The following is an 18499-nucleotide window of genomic DNA, read 5'->3' as shown; positions in this document are numbered from 1 at the left end:
TTTTAAAAATATAGTTAAAATTCCAAAACTCGAAATCCTTTGCTAAGTTTAAAAATATAATTAAAATAGTCTGTAACTACTTTAAAAATCTCTCGAGGAACACAGCATTCGGAATAAAAACAGGACACAAATCGTTTTAAAAACAGCTTTTAATCTGCAAGACTATTTTAAAACTAGTTTAAATGACAATTTTAAAAGTATTTTATACAAAATAGGTTTAAAATAGGTGCAAAATTATATTTTTAACATATTTTTCGACTGATTTTAAAGGTGTTGAAACCTGTTTAAAACACTATTGAAATCCACTGTCTCAAAATATATTTCAATAGTACTTTAAACAGTTTAAAAATTAAAGTGGATCATATATGAAAAAAATATGTCAAATACAATAAAACTATATGAAAATAGCTTTAAAATAGTCTTGAAATGGCATACAGTAATATAGTATAAAACAGCGCAAAAATAGCACAAAATAGCATAAAAACAGTATGAAAATACAGTAAAAATAGTATAAAATAGTACTAAAATAGCATCAACTAATGTGAAAATAGTTTAAAAATAGTGTCAAAACAGCATAACAATAGTGCTAAATAATCTTGAACTTACATGTAACTTTGCTGTAGCTGTGAACAACACATGACACGCTAGAAGTCAGTGTAGGGCAAACTCAAGCTTGATGGGGGTGCTTGGCTCTACTTCTTTCTTTGCTTGTATAATAAATGTAGCTCTACGCTTACTGTATCTGTATATGAAAAGCTGTAATAACAGTTGAGGCTGCAATAATATATTTTTTTGTCTATAAAAGGCTAAAAGTTACTAAAATTTTAAAAACCAAAACATTTTTGAGTGCACGGTTATCATCAGTGCTACATATTTTCTTTGTTAAGAAGAATTGCAAACAATGTAAAGGAGTCAAAGAAACATGCATGTATCAATGCCAATTGAGAACTTGAGGCTAAGGGTCAATTACTTAGTATAAAACATCCTCTATATCACTCATTTTAAGGCTAAATACAGGCTATTGACTTGTACCGGTATGCTATGTCTGCAGGGCTGTCATTAAGGGCTGTTAACCATAACACCTGTTACGGCCGAGTATGCTTGATTTTCCCTTGATGCTATGGGTGAAATTCCCTGCTGTTTAGAGAATTCACCCACAAAGTAACAAATTTTCTATGGGTGTGGAGAATAAGGCTACAGGTGACTAACAAATTAATGACAACCCTGGTCTGTACATGGGAAATATATACATTGTAATTAAACGTACATGAAGGACATGAAGTACATGCATCAATCACTTCTAATCAAGGGAACCCTTTGGCCAATTTAGAGAGTACAACTCATTATGTGTGACTTTTGTACATTTAGTAGGTGATGATCACGTTGTGCAAAGGTTTTGTTCATCTTTTGTCATTGAGCAATGTCTGAGGCTACAATTAAACCCTGCATCATTTATGTGGTCCATGTTACAGTTGCAAGCAAGTTGTAGGTTTGATTTTGAGTCATGGACTTGTCTTATGTACATGTACATGTACATGTGCATATAGCAATTAAAACTGTACCATCTTTTTGGGCCTACAGATATTCAGAGTATGAGTAGTCCCGGCCTCTTTCGCGTAGTCTATTGTGTGTGATGCAAATGAAAACCGCAAGAAAAAATGTTGATTTTCTTTCGCGTCATGCATGAAGCATGGACTAAGGGCCTCTTCATATGAGCCCGGTAACTGGACACTGTGTTGCAAAAGCAAAGCTATTTTGCCTAAAAAGTTTCAGCCTGGTTACCCGGGCTGGAGTGTTCGTATGGGAAAATTCTCATCCTGGTTACCGAGATCTTGGACGCAAAAATCGAGATCTCAGTTACCTGGCCAGCCTGGCTTCTCATACATATATGAACACATCAAAATTTTTATGAAAGAAAGAGTGGTGAGGCGAGATCTCAGAAACCGAGCTAGGCCGGTTGACCGGGCTCATATGAAGAGACCCTAAGCCAAAGAGGGAATACTCGTAGTCTTAGCAAGCAGGGCAGGGAAAAACAAACATCCCATTGCCTGGGGCAAGTAAATTTTGCTCTTGGGCAAGTGAAAACAGAAGTTTGGAGGTCTGGTAAGGTGGGCAAGTGAAATTAGCCTCAGTACATGCAATCTTGTGAATAACAATTTCCAATCAAAACCTATTTCAAAACTTAAGACTACATGCAAGATGAGCAAAACAGTGAGTTGAAAGCATGGATTAATTTAAAATCCAAGCATACTTTGTATCTGACACAACAATATTATTGTGCCACTGTTAGTAGTTTCTTTCACCTAGTTTCATAGTACCAGTAAACTCATTTTGTTATAGTCTATCACTTACTATAGACAGCAACTAGTAAATGATGTAGTTGATAAAAGCGTGAACCTTGCATGCCCATTGGGCATTAGTAATATTTTAGTGGAGCCAACTGAAAACTGAAATAGACTGGCCCACTGTGCAACTAGATTTCATTTTTTTTTCCTGCCCTGGCAAAATGAAGCTTAAAAAACCAAAACCACTTGCAGTAAGTTATAGGGAACCCAAGCTGTCACAAGTCAAGGTCTTGTGCAATTTGAGGTAAAGTTTTACAAAAACTACAGTATTCCAACATGAAAGAATTAATTAATGCATACCATGTTCCTCTTAAAATAAACTTTGTAGCCGCAGTGTATGTAATATATAATTGATAATATTATTATTTACAAGTTAACAAAAATTATCTCATCAAGTTGTAAGGTTCATTCATTTCCAACAAGAAACAACTGTACTTTCACTGATGTGGCATGACTGTAGTAGCTACGTATAGCTTCCTTTCTAACCCTAACTTTAGTTATTTCCTCCTTTAAAAATTTACCAATGATTGCAGAATTGCAGCAATAACTTCGTAACCAGAAGGCAGTTGAAAGACCCCATCAGACTTGCAGAGACTTTGGCCCTAACAGGGCAGCACCACTCTCCATCTCCTGTTTCTCAAAGCTGAAAATAAAAACAAAATTATTTATTGCATGTTATCATGTTAAGTCTATAAAGTTGCCTTTCCACTTGAACAAAAGCAAACTGTTTGATTCAACTTCCACAGTTCGCACTTTAATTTCCCTACGAAGAGATCGATCAGTTTATGCCATGTCAAGATAGTAAAATGATCACAATGGATGAGTAATTTACGGCTGCACAAAAATGGCATACACAGTTGTACATTGTAAACATGTAACTGCCATATAACTGATCATACATGTATATAAAACAGTACCTATAATTATGTAGACTGGACGAAGAACAATTCAAAATTCAGATCTATGTTTCATAGGCAATCATCTAATTCGATAAAACAGCTGATGTGGTTACAAATATGTTACATGTACTTATATGAACATGCATCTCTTTGAATGAAAGACACACCAAGACAGAAGATGGTCGGCTTACCTCCACGGCATTTCCTTGAGACATTACCAAGTTGAAATCCATCGCAAAGGCAAATCATGGTCGCTGCACCCACGAGTCATATGATTCGGTTCGGTCCCTTAACTTTTCGTCCAGTAAAAGGTAAAAAAAACAAACAAATGAACTGTTGCACTGGTTTTAAACGGCTGGAACGAAACCTTCGTTTTACACAACAATTTTGAAATGGAAACAAGTCACGTGGTCACTCGCATGATCTTTCACGCAATCACAGCTGACCAAAATGCTCGCATCAGAGTATTGCATCGGCGGGTCAGCGGAAAATCGACCGGAAAATCCGTTTGCGCCAAAAGTTACGACCGCCAACACGAAGCAAGAGGAGTGCTACATTGGATATAGTTATTAGCCCAGGATTTTTAACGGTACGTTATCTGTTTATTTTATCTGCTTAAACTCCATTTTTTTGTTTACAACCCTCGTAACTTTTTCAAGCATATTTTCAGGTATTTTACATTGAGACATACGCCAGTTAAGTTTCGCGGGTAAAGCTTGGCGATTTCTTGTTTGAAAGATGCGCCAAATGTTCATTCATAAAAGAAGCTTTCTCTTAGATGTATGGCTTTGCTCCAGACGTAACTAATCGCGTACCAAATCGAAGGTTCGATTAAACGAACTTTATCGAAATCAATCGAACTTAATCGAACGATTGGGTTCGAACTCTCGAAGAACAAAATTGGGGCATTCGAATGAATCGAATCGCACTTTGTTGTCGTGCGAGAATGTGTTGTATACATGTTCATGTATTAACTAATTGCATGCTATAACACATGAAATCCAAGCTTGAATCAAGCCTACCATGAACAGAATCCTTGCATTTTGGCTGCGACGTTAGGTGTCACTCAACCTGCATTCGCCCTATTGTTTCTATCGTTAATTTTACTTTAATTATTTTCATTCTTCTATATTATGGTTCCTGTAATTACATTGTAGATTTCTTGACAAAAATGATATTCACACAAAGGGGCTCTGGAAAATGGTTGAAGGGACTAGTGATAGGGACTTCTCCCCATGCACATGTTAGTTTTGACCTTCAGTGGGGGATAGACACGCATTCAGTGTAGTTCAAATTCACCAAATTTTTGATTAGATGAATGCACTATATTTATGTGGCAGGTTGATATATATCCAAAAAATATGGCTAAGCACAACAAAGGTTCAGGAAGAAGAAATTACCTGGCAAGAAGAAGAAAAAATAATGAAAGACAAGAGGATGAAGTAATAAGACAAGGATAAAAACACAGAAAACTAGCTGAAGTATTTCGTTCTTTGCAAGAAACCGAGGCAGATGAAACAAGTTGGGAAAGATTTGCGAAATCAGCGTGATTTACCACGAAGGCGTTTTTATGTGGTCCAATGAGGGTTCTTTATTCTCTTTTGCTTGTAACGTTTTCAAGAACAAGAGAAAATTTAACCATTTTCAGAATAACCCACTAGGACATGAATGGATGGGTAAGTGGATAATGCAATTGATACATGTACATAATTAATCATGAAATGTTCCAAGTCCTGGTTCAGTAGTTGTTGTTCGCAAGATCTTGAGGCTTGGACTCTAATTTGCAAGATGGCACACAAGCAAATGCGCAAAGGCCTCTGGGTGCTCTGAAATCTTGTTGTTGACAACTGAAAAATAAATCTTTTTATCATTCGATGCATTTTTTTTCTTCCTTTTCACTGGCCGAGAGCCCACCAAGTGACCTGTAAATAACTGCCTACAAATAATGGTCTGCTCATGCGTAGTACTGTCTAAATGTGTTTGCTGCAAATAATATTCTGCTCATGCGTAATTGGAACCAAGCTCTCAGGTGAAATAATTTAAATGGCAGATCACTTCCCTGAGCTGTGATTGGGTGGTCACAGATCAATTATTTGCGTCAGCGTTCAGCTTTGGCAAATAATTGATCTGCTTGCCACTGACAAATCATGATATTTCGCTCAACCTCATTCAATAATAATTATTATTCACAGTTATTGTGAATTTGATACATATATTTGTTTGGTTTTGAAACCAAACGAACGGGCGCTTTTTGCCAGCTTGCTGTGATGTTAGTAGTGAATGCCTCTTGTTAACAGATCGGAGCACAGATTCTTATAATATTAGCCTGGTCACAGCATCTGTCATTGAAACCAAGCAGTAAATTCAACGTAAGTCTGCTCATAACAGACTGGAACAACAACTTTTATCATTAAAAACTATTTAGACAAAAAAAAAATGGATTTCTTACATTGTTAACAATAATGACTAAACTGTTGTACAAATATTAGTTCAAACCACTTTTGACCTCAAAATTAAATGACTGTAAAATCTGGAAAACTGTAACTGCTCATATGGGAAACAAGAAAAAAAGGAATTTGGTTGTGAGATCTTGATTTTGGTGTACTTTGTGAGTGACAGCACTTTTGCAAGATCTTGAAGCATGTATGCCATGATGAGTGACCACAATAGGTAACTGGCTGATTACTACAAACAATTTTCTTTTTCATATTCAGTGGTTGTCATTTCTTGTGATTTGTTTTGAGACCTTCCACATGCACACTGTGAGTGGGACACTCTTAAATTGCCAAAATTATGTAAATTATGTAATCTTGAAGCATGTACACGATGACTGACCACAATCAATAATTGGCCAATTACTGCAAGCAAGTTACATGTACCTTGAAATTTTCATTTTAATATTGAGTAGATGTGATTTTTTGTGATTTTGATCGCTTATTAGAAGAATTTCAGTCGGCATATAAATCTCATCACAGTACAGAGACTGCGCTTGTGAGAGTTCAAAATGATATTTTGAAGGCTATTGACAATAACAGATCGGTTATATTACTATTGCTCGATTTATCGGCTGCGTTTGATACTGTCGATCATTCGATTTTGTTATCTAGACTACAGAATCGCTTTGGTATTAGGAACACTGCTCTTAATTGGTTTCATTCGTACCTTCACTCACGCGAACAGTTTGTTTCTGTTAATGGAATTGAATCGTCAAAGAAGAATTTACCCTACGGGGTACCACAGGGTTCTGTACTGGGACCCTTGTTGTATTCCCTTTATACAAGTCCGCTGGGTGACATAGCCAGAAAGCATAGCATACTGTTTCATCTCTATGCAGATGACACACAGTTGTACTTGTCGTTTACGTCCAACTGTCCTAATCATCTATCAAGCTCAAAGATGGCCGTAGAATTATGTGTTAAGGACATTGGGGACTGGATGCTGTGCAACAAACTTAAGTTAAATCGGGATAAGACTGAACTTTTGGTTATTAGTTCTAAATATCGTCCACGACCACCCCTCGACTATATACGAGTTGGTGATGAAGTAATCAAGTCTAGTAAACAGGCCAGGAATTTAGGAGTTGCATTCGATCAATGTTTGGATTTCAAAGAACACGTTAAAATAACCTGCAAGAGCGCATTTTTCCGCATTCGTAGTATAGCTAAAATTAGGCGATCCCTATCCCAGAGTACTACTGAGACTATTGTTCACGCTTACATAACATCGCGTTTGGACTATTGTAACGCCCTACTGTATGGTCTCCCAAAGTATCTGATTAATAGACTTCAGCTTGTACAGAACTCTGCAGCTCGCCTTGTTACCTTGACTAGAAGGCAGGAACACATCACACCAATACTAAGGAGCTTACATTGGTTGCCAGTTGATTTTAGGATTATTTTCAAAATATTGTTGTTAACTTACAAAGCTCTGAATGGACTGGCCCCTGATTACATTAGAGACCTACTGCGATTTAACATTTCTGGTCGGACACTAAGATCTTCAAACAACAGGTTGCTTGATGAGCCTAGAGCAAATCTTAAAACGTATGGTGAAAGGGCTTTTTCCGTGGCGGCACCAAGGCTCTGGAATAAACTACCCCTCCAGATCAGACTCTCATCATCAGAGGCAGTTTTTAAGGCTAATCTTAAGACTTATCTTTTTAAGCGTGCATTTGATTTGTAGTTTTTACTTTTTATTTCTAGCCTAATTGTATTATATAGCGTATTTTATTCTTAGGATTTTAACTTTTAGGATTTAGGATTTTAGGTTTTTAAAGAATTAGGATTTTAATTTTAAAGTATTGTAAAGCGCCATGGACAATTAGTGGAAAATGGCACTATATAAATGTATATTTATTTTATTTATTTATTTATCTTAATTCTGGTCTACTTTGTGAGTGATGGCATGATTTGCCATTAGGGGTGGCCCCAACCAATAATAAGTAATGTCAACCAATTACTTGGATCAATTTTCCTTGAGTTATTAGTTGTTGCTTTCAGAAATTTGATTGCTTCTGGTAAATTTTTAAAGTGATGACACTTTTGCCAAGACTTGTATATTGTACATGTCCATGCAGACATCGAAGAGCTTGAATTGCTTTCAAAATTACTTCTCCCGCCACCCTTTTGAAACATTGCGTGGTTATTTTTCTTGTATTCCTGCTGTACAGTTCGGGTTGATAACAGTGGCCGAAAAAGTTCCACTCGATAGCTTGTGCTAGCCCAGTGTGGTACATATAATATAGAACTTACCTGCTGTTTTCTAGATAAAATGTAAACTAAACCTACTACAGTTGAGAACCATTGTGTTTAAAGATTTTGTATGTAAAGCTTGAGTGAAAAGAAACTACAAGCAGTTTTCAAAAAGGGGATGCAAATTATGTTGATTGCGTTATAAATTTCCAGTGGGCTAGATTTAGAAATAGTGCAAAAATGGTGTATTTAAAATCTGTTGTTAAGATAGACATTGCTGTTATTATTTAAAACTACTATTTAAATAGTGTACTCACCTGATTAAAACTTAAAATATGTTTAAAACAGACTGTTTTGGTTGTATTTTAAAGCTTAATATGAATTGCTATCTCAAATAGGTTTTAAACTTCCTATTTAAAACATATTTTATGCTCTTGACATGTCAACTACATTTTAAATACCCTATTTAAAGAGTATTTTAACACTGAAAATTTGTAAAATACTTTTTAAACCTACAACCATTGCCAGTATAACTTTCAAAACAGGCTTTAACTAGAATTTTTAAACTGTTTGAACGAAACTTTTGTAGCCATAGTATTAAAATAGATTTTAAATCCCCTATTTAAACCCTGTTTTGAGCTCAAACTACGTTAAAAACAGAGTGAAAATCATTCCCAGGTCATGAAATAGGTTCTAACTATACTTGAAATACATTACAAACAAGAAGCAAAATTTTGAATTTTGTACAAAATAGCACAAAAATACCCTATAGTGACTTCAAATATCGTGTTTAGGCTTTAGGACGTGATATAAAAGTTGCCACACTCGTCTTCGAAATCTCCAATCGAGTACTCAAAATGTTCGAAAAGTAACTGAGCTGTTCTAATCTGTAGCATTTATTTTGGTGAATCTACACTCTTTGGCGCCCTCCAACGTTCATGATATGTATTTCCTGTCAAGACTGGACAGAAATTACAAGGTAGAAAACTAGCAGGTATCGACAATATGAAAAATAGACTTGAATAAATCAAGTGAAAACAAGAGAGAATCTATAGCGCTTCTTGCGTGAATACAACCAGTGACGTCACAAGGTCCTTAAATTCGGTTCCAGAGCCCGGACACAGTTTTGCTCCAAAAAGTCGATTTCAGCAGCTAAAAAAAGCACTTTCCGTTAGGATTTGACAGAAATAAAGTTCACCATTATTTTAAGCACGTTTGAAACTACAAATTGGGGTAATAAAAGAGAGGACGAAAATTTCGTTTCAGTGGCACTTTAATAATCTTTATCAATCTATTTGGCTTACTGTATTTTGCGAAACGAAACGAAACGAAACGAATAAACCTGTACCGTATTTTGCGAAACGAGCTCTTCGAAGACTATCATATGGTATGTAACTTACTTCTTTCGATTCGTTAACACTCTTCGTAGATAAAACTCGATGCAGTGATGATTTTTGAACAAAGAGTTTGAGCCAAAAGTCAGAAGCGCGCCGTTTCGCAAATTACAGATTTGTATTTTGCGAAACGAGCTCAGTCTTCGAAGACTCTAACGATATGACACTTTTCGTAGATACAACTCGATGCAGTGATGATTTTTGAACTTAGAATTTGAGCCAAAAGGTTATTGTTATTATTATTGTTTCAGTTCACTCTAATGTGCTCTAGCGTTGCCATGGTTTCAAAGCGTACACCACTGGGCTAATGGCTAAGAGCCCGTTTTGTGCAGCAATCCCTGGTTAGGTACAGTACACCGGAATACTTTAAAATACCAGAATTATTTCCCATAAAAGTTCTAGTCCTACTCTTCATACTACCGTATTTATTCTTCAGTTTTGGAGGATTTCTCATAGTGTTCATAAATGTGACGGGCCTTCTTTCCTTTATGTGACAGTCCTGCTCTCCCGAGAATGACGTGAATACTGAACTCCGAACAAACTTCTTTATATAAATACTATTTAATTTTACTATGCTCAGCTCGATTAGGGAAATATATCTCTACAGAGAGCTGCAATTTACAAAAATGTAAAGGTAGAGGCCTTTGTTTGAAGATTTTCCCCTAAATTTATTTTAGCTTATTTTGACGCTCTAGTATGTTTCTTGCTTTTCATTTCGGAGCTGAGTTGCCTTTTATTTTCAGGATGTTTTATGATTTGTACCAAATGGCTATGACAATTATTTGCCCGGGTGCAAAATAATAAAGAAAGCAGCAGCAAAGGGGTAAACGAGCGACGTTTAGCAGTAAATGCCGCAAGGCAAATGGGACGGTGGAGACTTAAGAGCATTTCGTGAAATGCACATCAAGAACCACCAGCTATCCAGGTTACTAATTCATAGCTTGACTTCTCTACTAAACGGTCTTTTCTACACAGATACATCGGCAATACATCCGTATGAACCAGTCGGTTGTTTCAAAGATAAAAGAAATCCACGCGCTCTTCCATTATCAATCGGAGAGTACTCTCTCAACGAGACAGATTTGGCCAATTCATTCGCCAACATAATTCAAGCGTGTGCTAGTGAAGTGTATGAAATTGGCTTCTGGTATTTTGGCGTGGAACATCGCCGCGAGTGCTGGACTGGGGTACACGGTGACAAGACATATAACAGACATGGGCAATCCGACAATTGTTTATGGAGTTATAGCGTGGGAGGTTATTGGACCATATTTGTTTACCGCTTTGTTGAAGGTTAGTTACCAGTTGATCACTTCACAGGAAATTTAGCTTCATGACAAGTCTGAGAGTCTGGGAACTTGTGTCATAGATTCGTATTAAAGAGCATGTCGTATAATGATGAAAGATTCTCCATGATTATTGTCGGATTTTAACCAGATATTTAATTTTTTGCCCTCTGAGATCTTTTTTCATTTCTTTTACCGGTATGGCCAAGAACTTTCTTTGTTTAAGCTATTTCAAGTTTCTTCCATGTGCTGCGAGGCGAAAGTCACGTTTCGCGTAATCAAACTCGGTCGTTATGTAATAGTAGATGTCGGCCGTATATGTCACGTTTTTGCTGAACGTTTGAACTCCTCGCATCATGAGCTTGAGCCGCTTGTGTGAACACTGAATTCTTTTTGTACAAAAATGCTATCTGAAAACGCCGCTTTAGAGAATAAGCCGATCACTTTTTAACAATTCCAAAATTCAGCAGTTTGGCACTTTTTAAAGATTTCATGTCATGGATTTTGTTTCTTGCAATCATCAGTAAACGGCAGTTGGAGCCAGTGGTCGTCATGGCAACCATGCAGCGTAACGTGTGGAGGGGGACACAGGACACGTGCTCGCACATGCTCTAATCCAGCGCCAAAATGGAACGGAAAGGACTGCCCTGGGACAAATATCTCCACAGAGAGCTGCAATTTGCACAAATGTAAAGGTAGATGCCCCTATTTGAAAGCTTTTTTTTCTCCTTAAATTGATTCTGTTTGATGGTGTTTGTTGCTTCTCGTTTCTTTCAGCTGAGGTAGTTTTTCTGAGTCTTAAGAATACAAAGAAACCTCTCAGGAGTCCATCACTATGAGCTTGCAACTTCCACAATAAGCCTATGTCACGGCATTTTTACAGACCGGTCTAATTTCAGGCTTCTTTCCCCGCGAAATAGGTCAGTTCCGGTCTACATTAGCGCGCATTGATATGGAAAAAAATGGCGACCTCATTTTTTAAACTATTTCGGTGAAATAATGACGTCGGTCCTGTGCTGTGATTGGTCACTGAGGTTCCCACGGGGCTCTGAATTCGCGGTAAATTCAAACTTAAATAGATTGGTCTGAGCAAACGCCGTGACAGGAATATGGTCTTTAATACGGTCACCAATAGGGCCAGACCTGAGTGTTCGTATTATGTAGATACTCATAAGGAGAGTTTTGCCTGTATACTGTTTATATGCTTGTCAAGCATATAAACAATGAATGTAGAAGCAAAATCGTTTGTAATTCTTTCAGCAGAAATATTGTTACCACAGTAACCAGTTTAGAGTTTGTAAAATTCATTTTCTTTTCTGACCACAGCAAACTGTCATTAATGATAATGTATGACGAGTTCCTCTTTCAAAGGCATATAAACAATGATACTGTATTAACTATTGTACCATAGTGAAATAAAAGATGCAACGCTAAAATAATAATAATAATAACAATAACAATGACAATGACAATGACAATGACAATGACAATGATAATGATAATGATAATGATAATGATAGGAATAATAATAATAAGTAATAGTAATAGTAATTGGACCGAGTGGAGTGCAATTCAGGGAGTAATCACACGAGCAATTTCAAAATCGGACAAGCGCGAAGCGCGAGACCGATTTCAAATTACAAGCACGATTACTCCCTAAATTGTACGACACGAGGTCCAATTACTAATTAATCGTGTAAACAACAAATTTCGAAGAAAGAGAGTGAGTAGCGCATTCCACGGCTATAGGAAATACTAAGATGAAATCCACCAAAGCTCGTAATTGTGCAAATCAAGTGGGTATCGAATTACAGGTATCCAATTACAAAAAGTTCAAACTGGATACCTGTAATTAGACACCCACGTGATCGCGCGGAGAACCAATCACAGTCGAGAATTTTGTTATAGATACGATAATAACAATGATAATGATAATAATAATAATAATAATAATAATAATAATAGTACTGATAATAATAATAATAGTAATGATAATAATAATAGTAGTGAAAACAACAAGTTAAATCAGACCTGTTCGAGTTTAAAAAAAATAAAACACACAAAAATATAAGGTAAAATACTTCTGTCAAAAAATTCGTTTTCATCATGGCGTTGTTCCATTTCTCTCTTTATTGTGTCTAACCTCTGCAGGTGGAAATGAAACTTCTCATGATCAGAGCACGGGGGAATCCTCTTTGCCACTGGTAGCGAAGATTGTGGGCAGCTCGCTATTGGCTTTGCTATGTTTAAGTGGAGTGTTTTGGTTTGCTTTGAGATATCTTAGAAAGAGTCGGTGAGTATGAAGAATACTCTTTGTCTCCTTTAGATTGCAATGCTAAGAAAAAGTTAATGAATGGACAGGGCTGCATAATCTGTAATGTGATTTATTAACACATGATGGGACTGAAGACGGTCACCTACCATCGTTTCTTGCACGTAAGAAGTTTATTTGAGTGAGGTGTAAAGTAAGCCATAGTGCAATGAACAGTGCAATGAACAGTACAATAGTTGCGGTCTAGATCACACAGGTAATACCAATCGCAAATAAAACAAAGCAAAAATAAATATTGATCCAATTCTCGTGCTACAATTTGACTTTTTTCAAAATACTACCGACGACAGAAGACGTTCATTTACATTACAATATGCATCGCCTTTAACAGTTTGCATATCGGACTACCGCGATTTTAAAACATTTTTTATATTATTTCTAAGATTTTGTGATATTGTGTTCTTCCCGTTATTTCAACACATCCCCAGCCTCGGCATTTAAAATTTCCCAGAAAGGTACTCAAAGAAATTTCAAGAAAGTATTCTTTAGATGATGTTATCTTAGGAAGGCTTGAGCTCTTGATTCTTATATAGACATTTTTCAGGTCTAATTCAGAACTCTTGGATCCGTGGGAGGTCCTTTTTGATGACATTTCCTTGCATAGAATCATCGGAGAAGGAGCGTTTGGGAAAGTATACAGGGGCGAGCTTCTAAACGAACTCATGGAGGTTGGAAAAGGAAGGAAATCTTGGCAGCATAAGACGGACAAGGAACAACAGCAAACGAATAAGGGCCTGACCGTTGCTGTGAAAATGTTACAAAGTAAGATTTGCTTTTGTCAGCTTTTTAAAACCTATAAATATAACTGTATATAGCTTTTTATTCTCTCCTCTATAGAGGTTTCTGACATGTTCGCGTGCAGGCGCGGGTGTACAAGGTATAACTATTAGTTACGGCAAAACTACCTTTTATCTATTTAGCTAGACAACTCGCAGTATAGACGCATGTCAAAATCGTCTGATATACGTTTCTGACACTTCCTATAAGCTTGGTTTTCGGTTTTTCCTTCATTCTTGTTGGTTTAAACGATCTTCAGTTGAGTAATCGCTGCAAGTTTTGTTTTTGCTCTCCTAGATGGTGCCACAGAAGAACAAATTCAAGAATTCCTCGAGGAAATACAGCTCATGAAACAAATCGGGTATCACCTGAACATATTGAATTTATTGGCCTGCTGTACTATGACAAGTCCCATGTTCCTTGTAGTGGAGTTTGCAAAGAATGGCGATTTACTTCACTACCTCAGGAAAAGAAGAGAGCAGGTACTATAAGATAACTGAAAATCTCACTCCTTGTTGGTAAGTAAGTTTTGAAAAACCTACTGACCAACTCTTTGTATAGTTCTTATTCAAACATGCGTAAATGAGAAAGATAAGGCGCCGTTTAACGGATACAGAAACATAATTACCATCCCTCAAACAAGTTGCATTGTTTTGAGCCTCCTTCCTTCCTTTCCTTCCTTCCACCTGGTTGATTAACCATAGTTTTTTTTTCTTTTTTTAGGAGGTGGGGGGGGGGGGGGGGGAGGGGAACGTGCAAACATTTTAGCAACAGTTTAATTCTCTGAGCTTGTTATACAACAAGGTCAAATGTGAATTTTCAAGAAAACTTCTCGCCAGTATAACATAGAAAGGTTGCCCTATATTATATAATTTGCCTGTACCCATTAATACTTTTAAGCGCATGGAGAGAGCCAGACATTGTGAAAGTACAGACTCTTGCATGTCGAAGAGATCTCCTTACACGTCATAGAGCTTAATTCCTCTACATTGTTTTACTTTTAAGATCAAACAAGCTTTCGAAGCGACGGGAGAAGCAGCGCCCCACCACGGCTCAAGATGTCAAAACATAGAGGTCATAAATGAAGGGAGCTTATATGACGTTAAGTATTTACTTTTAATTCATTGTATTCGCTTTAATTTGCACCTTCTGCAGAGAAGGGAGACGGAGGCAGTTACTGGTTAGGGTGCTGGTCTCAAATTATTTAATCCACTGAATGCCTGAGATTTTAGACCATGTGCTTGGGCTTGATGACTATACTAACTGCTAGATTTGAGACCCTTCTCGGCTCGATTTTTGTAATGAGACTCGCATGACTGGACGTTCCTCGGCTGTTTAATAACTGGAAGTTCGTTCCAGTTGGAAACTATTTTGATTGGACGCATTTATTTAGACGAAGTAGGCAGCCACACTGAGTTTACAAAGGGACTACAGTTGATAAAGAAAAAGCAGCCTTTAAATAAGGGTTGTTCCCTTTTCAGTGTACCAGCGACAAAAACAGATGTGCAACAATCGCTTATCGGAGTATTCGGGATAACAGTGGACCAGAAAGGGATTTCATGACTAACAGAGACAACTTACATGACGATGATATTCTCACACCCGCTGACCTAATGACGTTCGCGTGGCAGATAGCGAAGGGAATGGTATGATTTAGATCATTAAAAGATCAATATGTTTGCAATTTGCAATATTTAGATTGATACTTATGTTCCATATTAACATATCCCTGCTTCAAGTTCCTGCTGAAAGAAATAGCTTTCATTAACAATTTCTGTAGCAGTGACCAAAACGTCCCTTTCTTATTTTACACAGGAGTTTTTGTCATGTAAAGGATTCGTCCATCGTGACCTAGCGGCGAGAAATGTTCTCGTTTGTGAAGGCAAGCTGGTGAAGATAGCCGACTTTGGATTGTCGCGCAACGTGTACGTTGCGAAAGTGTACCATGCTACAAAGACCAGAAAATTGCCAATCAAATGGATGTCACCGGAAGCTATTCATGATCAAGTATTCACGACAGAAAGCGACGTGTAAGTTAAAAATATCACGTGAGAGGAGTCGGCGAGGTTTTTAATAAGCGGTTAATCAAATCCAAGTCAACCGCTGTTTGGGAAATCTAGTGATTTATATAGGCGCCCAAATAAAATTAGTTTTGGTTCTCAGTTAATCTTTGTGAATAATTTGGTGACAAAACTTTGCTGGAGGCAAATTTTTCAATTGAGGTAAGGTGCTTAGCTTGATGGATGGTACTTATTTTCTTTTCTGCTTGAAGTTGTTTACCAATAACCATAAATCTTATAGTGTCATGATGTCATTCATATCAACAGGTGGTCGAATGGTATTCTACTTTGGGAGATTTTAACAATCGGTGAGTAGCATTTCCACTTTCGCCTTGCCAGTTTGGAAGATATATCCTTTTGGCTTCCCATAGATAAGTTAATAGAGTATTACATCTATTTTCCCCTTCTTCTTTGTTTCTAGGCGGGACTCCATATCCTACCATAAATAATCATGAACTTCTGGGGACTCTTAAATCTGGATACAGAATGGACAAACCACAGATGTGCTCCGATGAGATGTAAGCTTTCTTTTTATCTCGCTCCGTTATATTCATGAAGTGATAACTGACACTTACCACTCATTCTCCCAGGTATGAACTGATGCGACAGTGTTGGAAAGAAAACCCGACTGAACGGCCTTCATTTACTGTCATCCGGAAGCAACTTGAACGGATGATGTTAAAGCATTGTCCTTATTTGGATATGGCAGACGCAAACTATAGTTACGCACCCTGTTATGACGTTGCCACTGACAAAGGAACGGAACTCGAAACTACTGCCGTGTAACTTACATGCTGATTTGAGTGTAAGATTTTTCGACATGATGAGAAGTTGGCATTTTGTATATACGTTTCTCAGCAGCACAAGAAAATTTATACTTTTAATAGAATAAAATAGGGCGTTCGGGTTTTGAGTTTTCGTTCTAGACATATCAAGATTACTTGATATGTTATTCCCGACCCAAGAACCTAGAATTTTCCAGGTCACGCTGAACAGGTTGTTATCTTTTAGGGCAGCTTTTCACAATTAAGCCTGATTAGGTTCTTAATAGGCTCTCACTTTTCAGAGGAACACCAATACATCTCTATATTTCATTTCATAAGACATATAGATTTTAAATTGTCTGTATTGCACTGTAGCTTTATGAAAAAAAATATTTCTAGTAAAAATCCAAAAGAATGTAAATCAAAGAAAACAGATGCAGAATAACTTTTTGTCAGAAGTTTCACACTAAATGAAAATCCAGAATTTAGACCATCAGTATTGGAGTGATTGCTTTTTTGTACAAGAAGCTACTTTTCTTGGCCATGCTGAACAGGTTCTTATATTTCTGAGTATTTAAATGCCAAATTTCAGCCTGTAGGCTCTTAAATCACTAGGTTCTTATTTGCGGGTTTTACTGGCCCCCAACCTGCTCTGCAAGGTGATACATACGCCATCTTGAAGACACCATCCTGGAATTTAACACTTTTTTAGGATGTCAGGAAAGGTATAATGGTAAAGTCTGTGTACGAGCCCAGTGGCCCATCAGGCCGGAGCTTACCCGGTTTCCGTAGCATGAAGCGACTAGGAGTATTTCTACTCCCCCCTGGATGGGATGCTAATCCATCGCAGGGTTGCCCCCAGCATTAAGTTCGCCGGTACCCATTTATACACCTGGGTAGAGAGAGGCACTGTGAGAGTAAAGTGTCTTGCCCAAGTACACAACACAATATCCCCGGCCAGGGCTCGTACCCAGACCGCTCGATCCGGAGACGAGCACTAACCATGAGGCACTGCACCTCCCAAAGGTATAATACTACTACTACTACTTAGCTTCTTTGTGCCTCGTGGCACATAAGGCCTCAAAGGGTATAATAGTAGAATGTAAAAAAAACAAAACAAAACAAAACAAAACAAAAAACAAACAAAAAAAAAACATGAATAACCAGTATTTGTATTAGTTCTTCATTTTATTCCTCTCAATCTATCTTTATTTCACTTTGTATTGATCAAAGAAGTTAATTCTCATGCAAAGTAACAGTGGGATGCTTCCATTTTCTTCTAGCTGTTATTGTCTCCAGAAAGGATTGCGGTGTCCTCTCTTGCGGGGGCTTCTACTTTTATAACTTTTAAAACTAGCTAATAAATTTTAAATAATGAGGTTTGAACATATAACAGGCAAACTTCCATTAAGCCACCATCCTCAGGGAATTAGTGAAGTTGGCCACGGCCACTAAATATCGGTTGGTCATTGACAGAAGAAAAAAACAATTAAGCTTATAACAACAGTTACGGGAGAAGATCGATAAACTACTTACATACGTAACATTAAACAAGAGCCCTCTAAGAGGACATGTGGTTATTGGATAGCGAATAACCACAAGAGTGCAAAAAAAGAGTTGCGGAGTTTTGGTCTTATTGCGAAGTATTGTTTTAAAATTTGAGTGCTTGACATTAATGTCCTCTGTATCATTGTTAGCAACATTAGGGACCTTTATACGATGCAAGGACGGGAAGGCCAAGACGGGAACGGCAGTGGGACGCGAAAAGCTTTTGCGTGTTGTCAGAGACAAAATGCTTAAAGTTGTGTAATTTTCATATAGGACGGCGACGTTAATAGCTCTAACTTCATAAAGAATTTCATAAAACCAATGACTTCCCTTAGAGATAGCATACAAATATTATCCTGTTAAGCTTAATCGATAGTGAACAGACGACACTGAGCTTACTCCT

General features: G+C 37.3%; 1 protein-coding gene and 1 long non-coding RNA gene across 3 annotated transcripts in view; one reads left to right on the top strand and one right to left on the bottom strand.

Annotated features, from left to right (window-relative positions):
* Positions 1–17717, top strand: part of LOC110048915 (fibroblast growth factor receptor 1-like) — an 18506-nt gene extending 789 nt beyond the window's left edge. Inside the window, exons 1-13 of one of the 2 annotated variants that reach the window (XM_089287955.1) lie at positions 3709–3833; positions 4585–4920; positions 10305–10622; positions 11140–11310; positions 12767–12908; positions 13492–13709; positions 14022–14206; positions 14730–14825; positions 15206–15370; positions 15540–15754; positions 16052–16092; positions 16206–16302; positions 16375–17717. In XM_089287955.1, the coding sequence (XP_089144081.1) occupies positions 4815–4920; positions 10305–10622; positions 11140–11310; positions 12767–12908; positions 13492–13709; positions 14022–14206; positions 14730–14825; positions 15206–15370; positions 15540–15754; positions 16052–16092; positions 16206–16302; positions 16375–16570 (1950 nt within the window). In that variant the 5' untranslated portion in view covers positions 3709–3833; positions 4585–4814 and the 3' untranslated portion in view covers positions 16571–17717. Of the gene's footprint in view, positions 1–3708; positions 3834–4584; positions 4921–10304; positions 10623–11139; positions 11311–12766; positions 12909–13491; positions 13710–14021; positions 14207–14729; positions 14826–15205; positions 15371–15539; positions 15755–16051; positions 16093–16205; positions 16303–16374 lie in introns of those variants that run through there. The other variant, XM_089287954.1, reaches the window with a different exon arrangement.
* On the bottom strand, positions 132–3654 carry LOC149113133 (uncharacterized). The gene is made up of 2 exons (XR_016206685.1): positions 3436–3654; positions 132–2988 (listed from the first exon to the last, which is right to left on the bottom strand). It is a non-coding gene; the product is annotated as an uncharacterized LOC149113133 (long non-coding RNA).
* Positions 17718–18499: the final 782 nt, after the last annotated feature.

This window comes from Orbicella faveolata, unplaced genomic scaffold (assembly GCF_042242905.1).
Source record: "Orbicella faveolata isolate gen_17 unplaced genomic scaffold, um_ofav_v1 contig_15, whole genome shotgun sequence".
In the NCBI taxonomy this organism is placed as follows: domain Eukaryota; kingdom Metazoa; phylum Cnidaria; class Anthozoa; order Scleractinia; family Merulinidae; genus Orbicella; species Orbicella faveolata.
The sequence above is the reverse complement of the archived record's forward strand: the minus strand, read 5'-3'. Positions and strand labels throughout refer to the sequence as shown.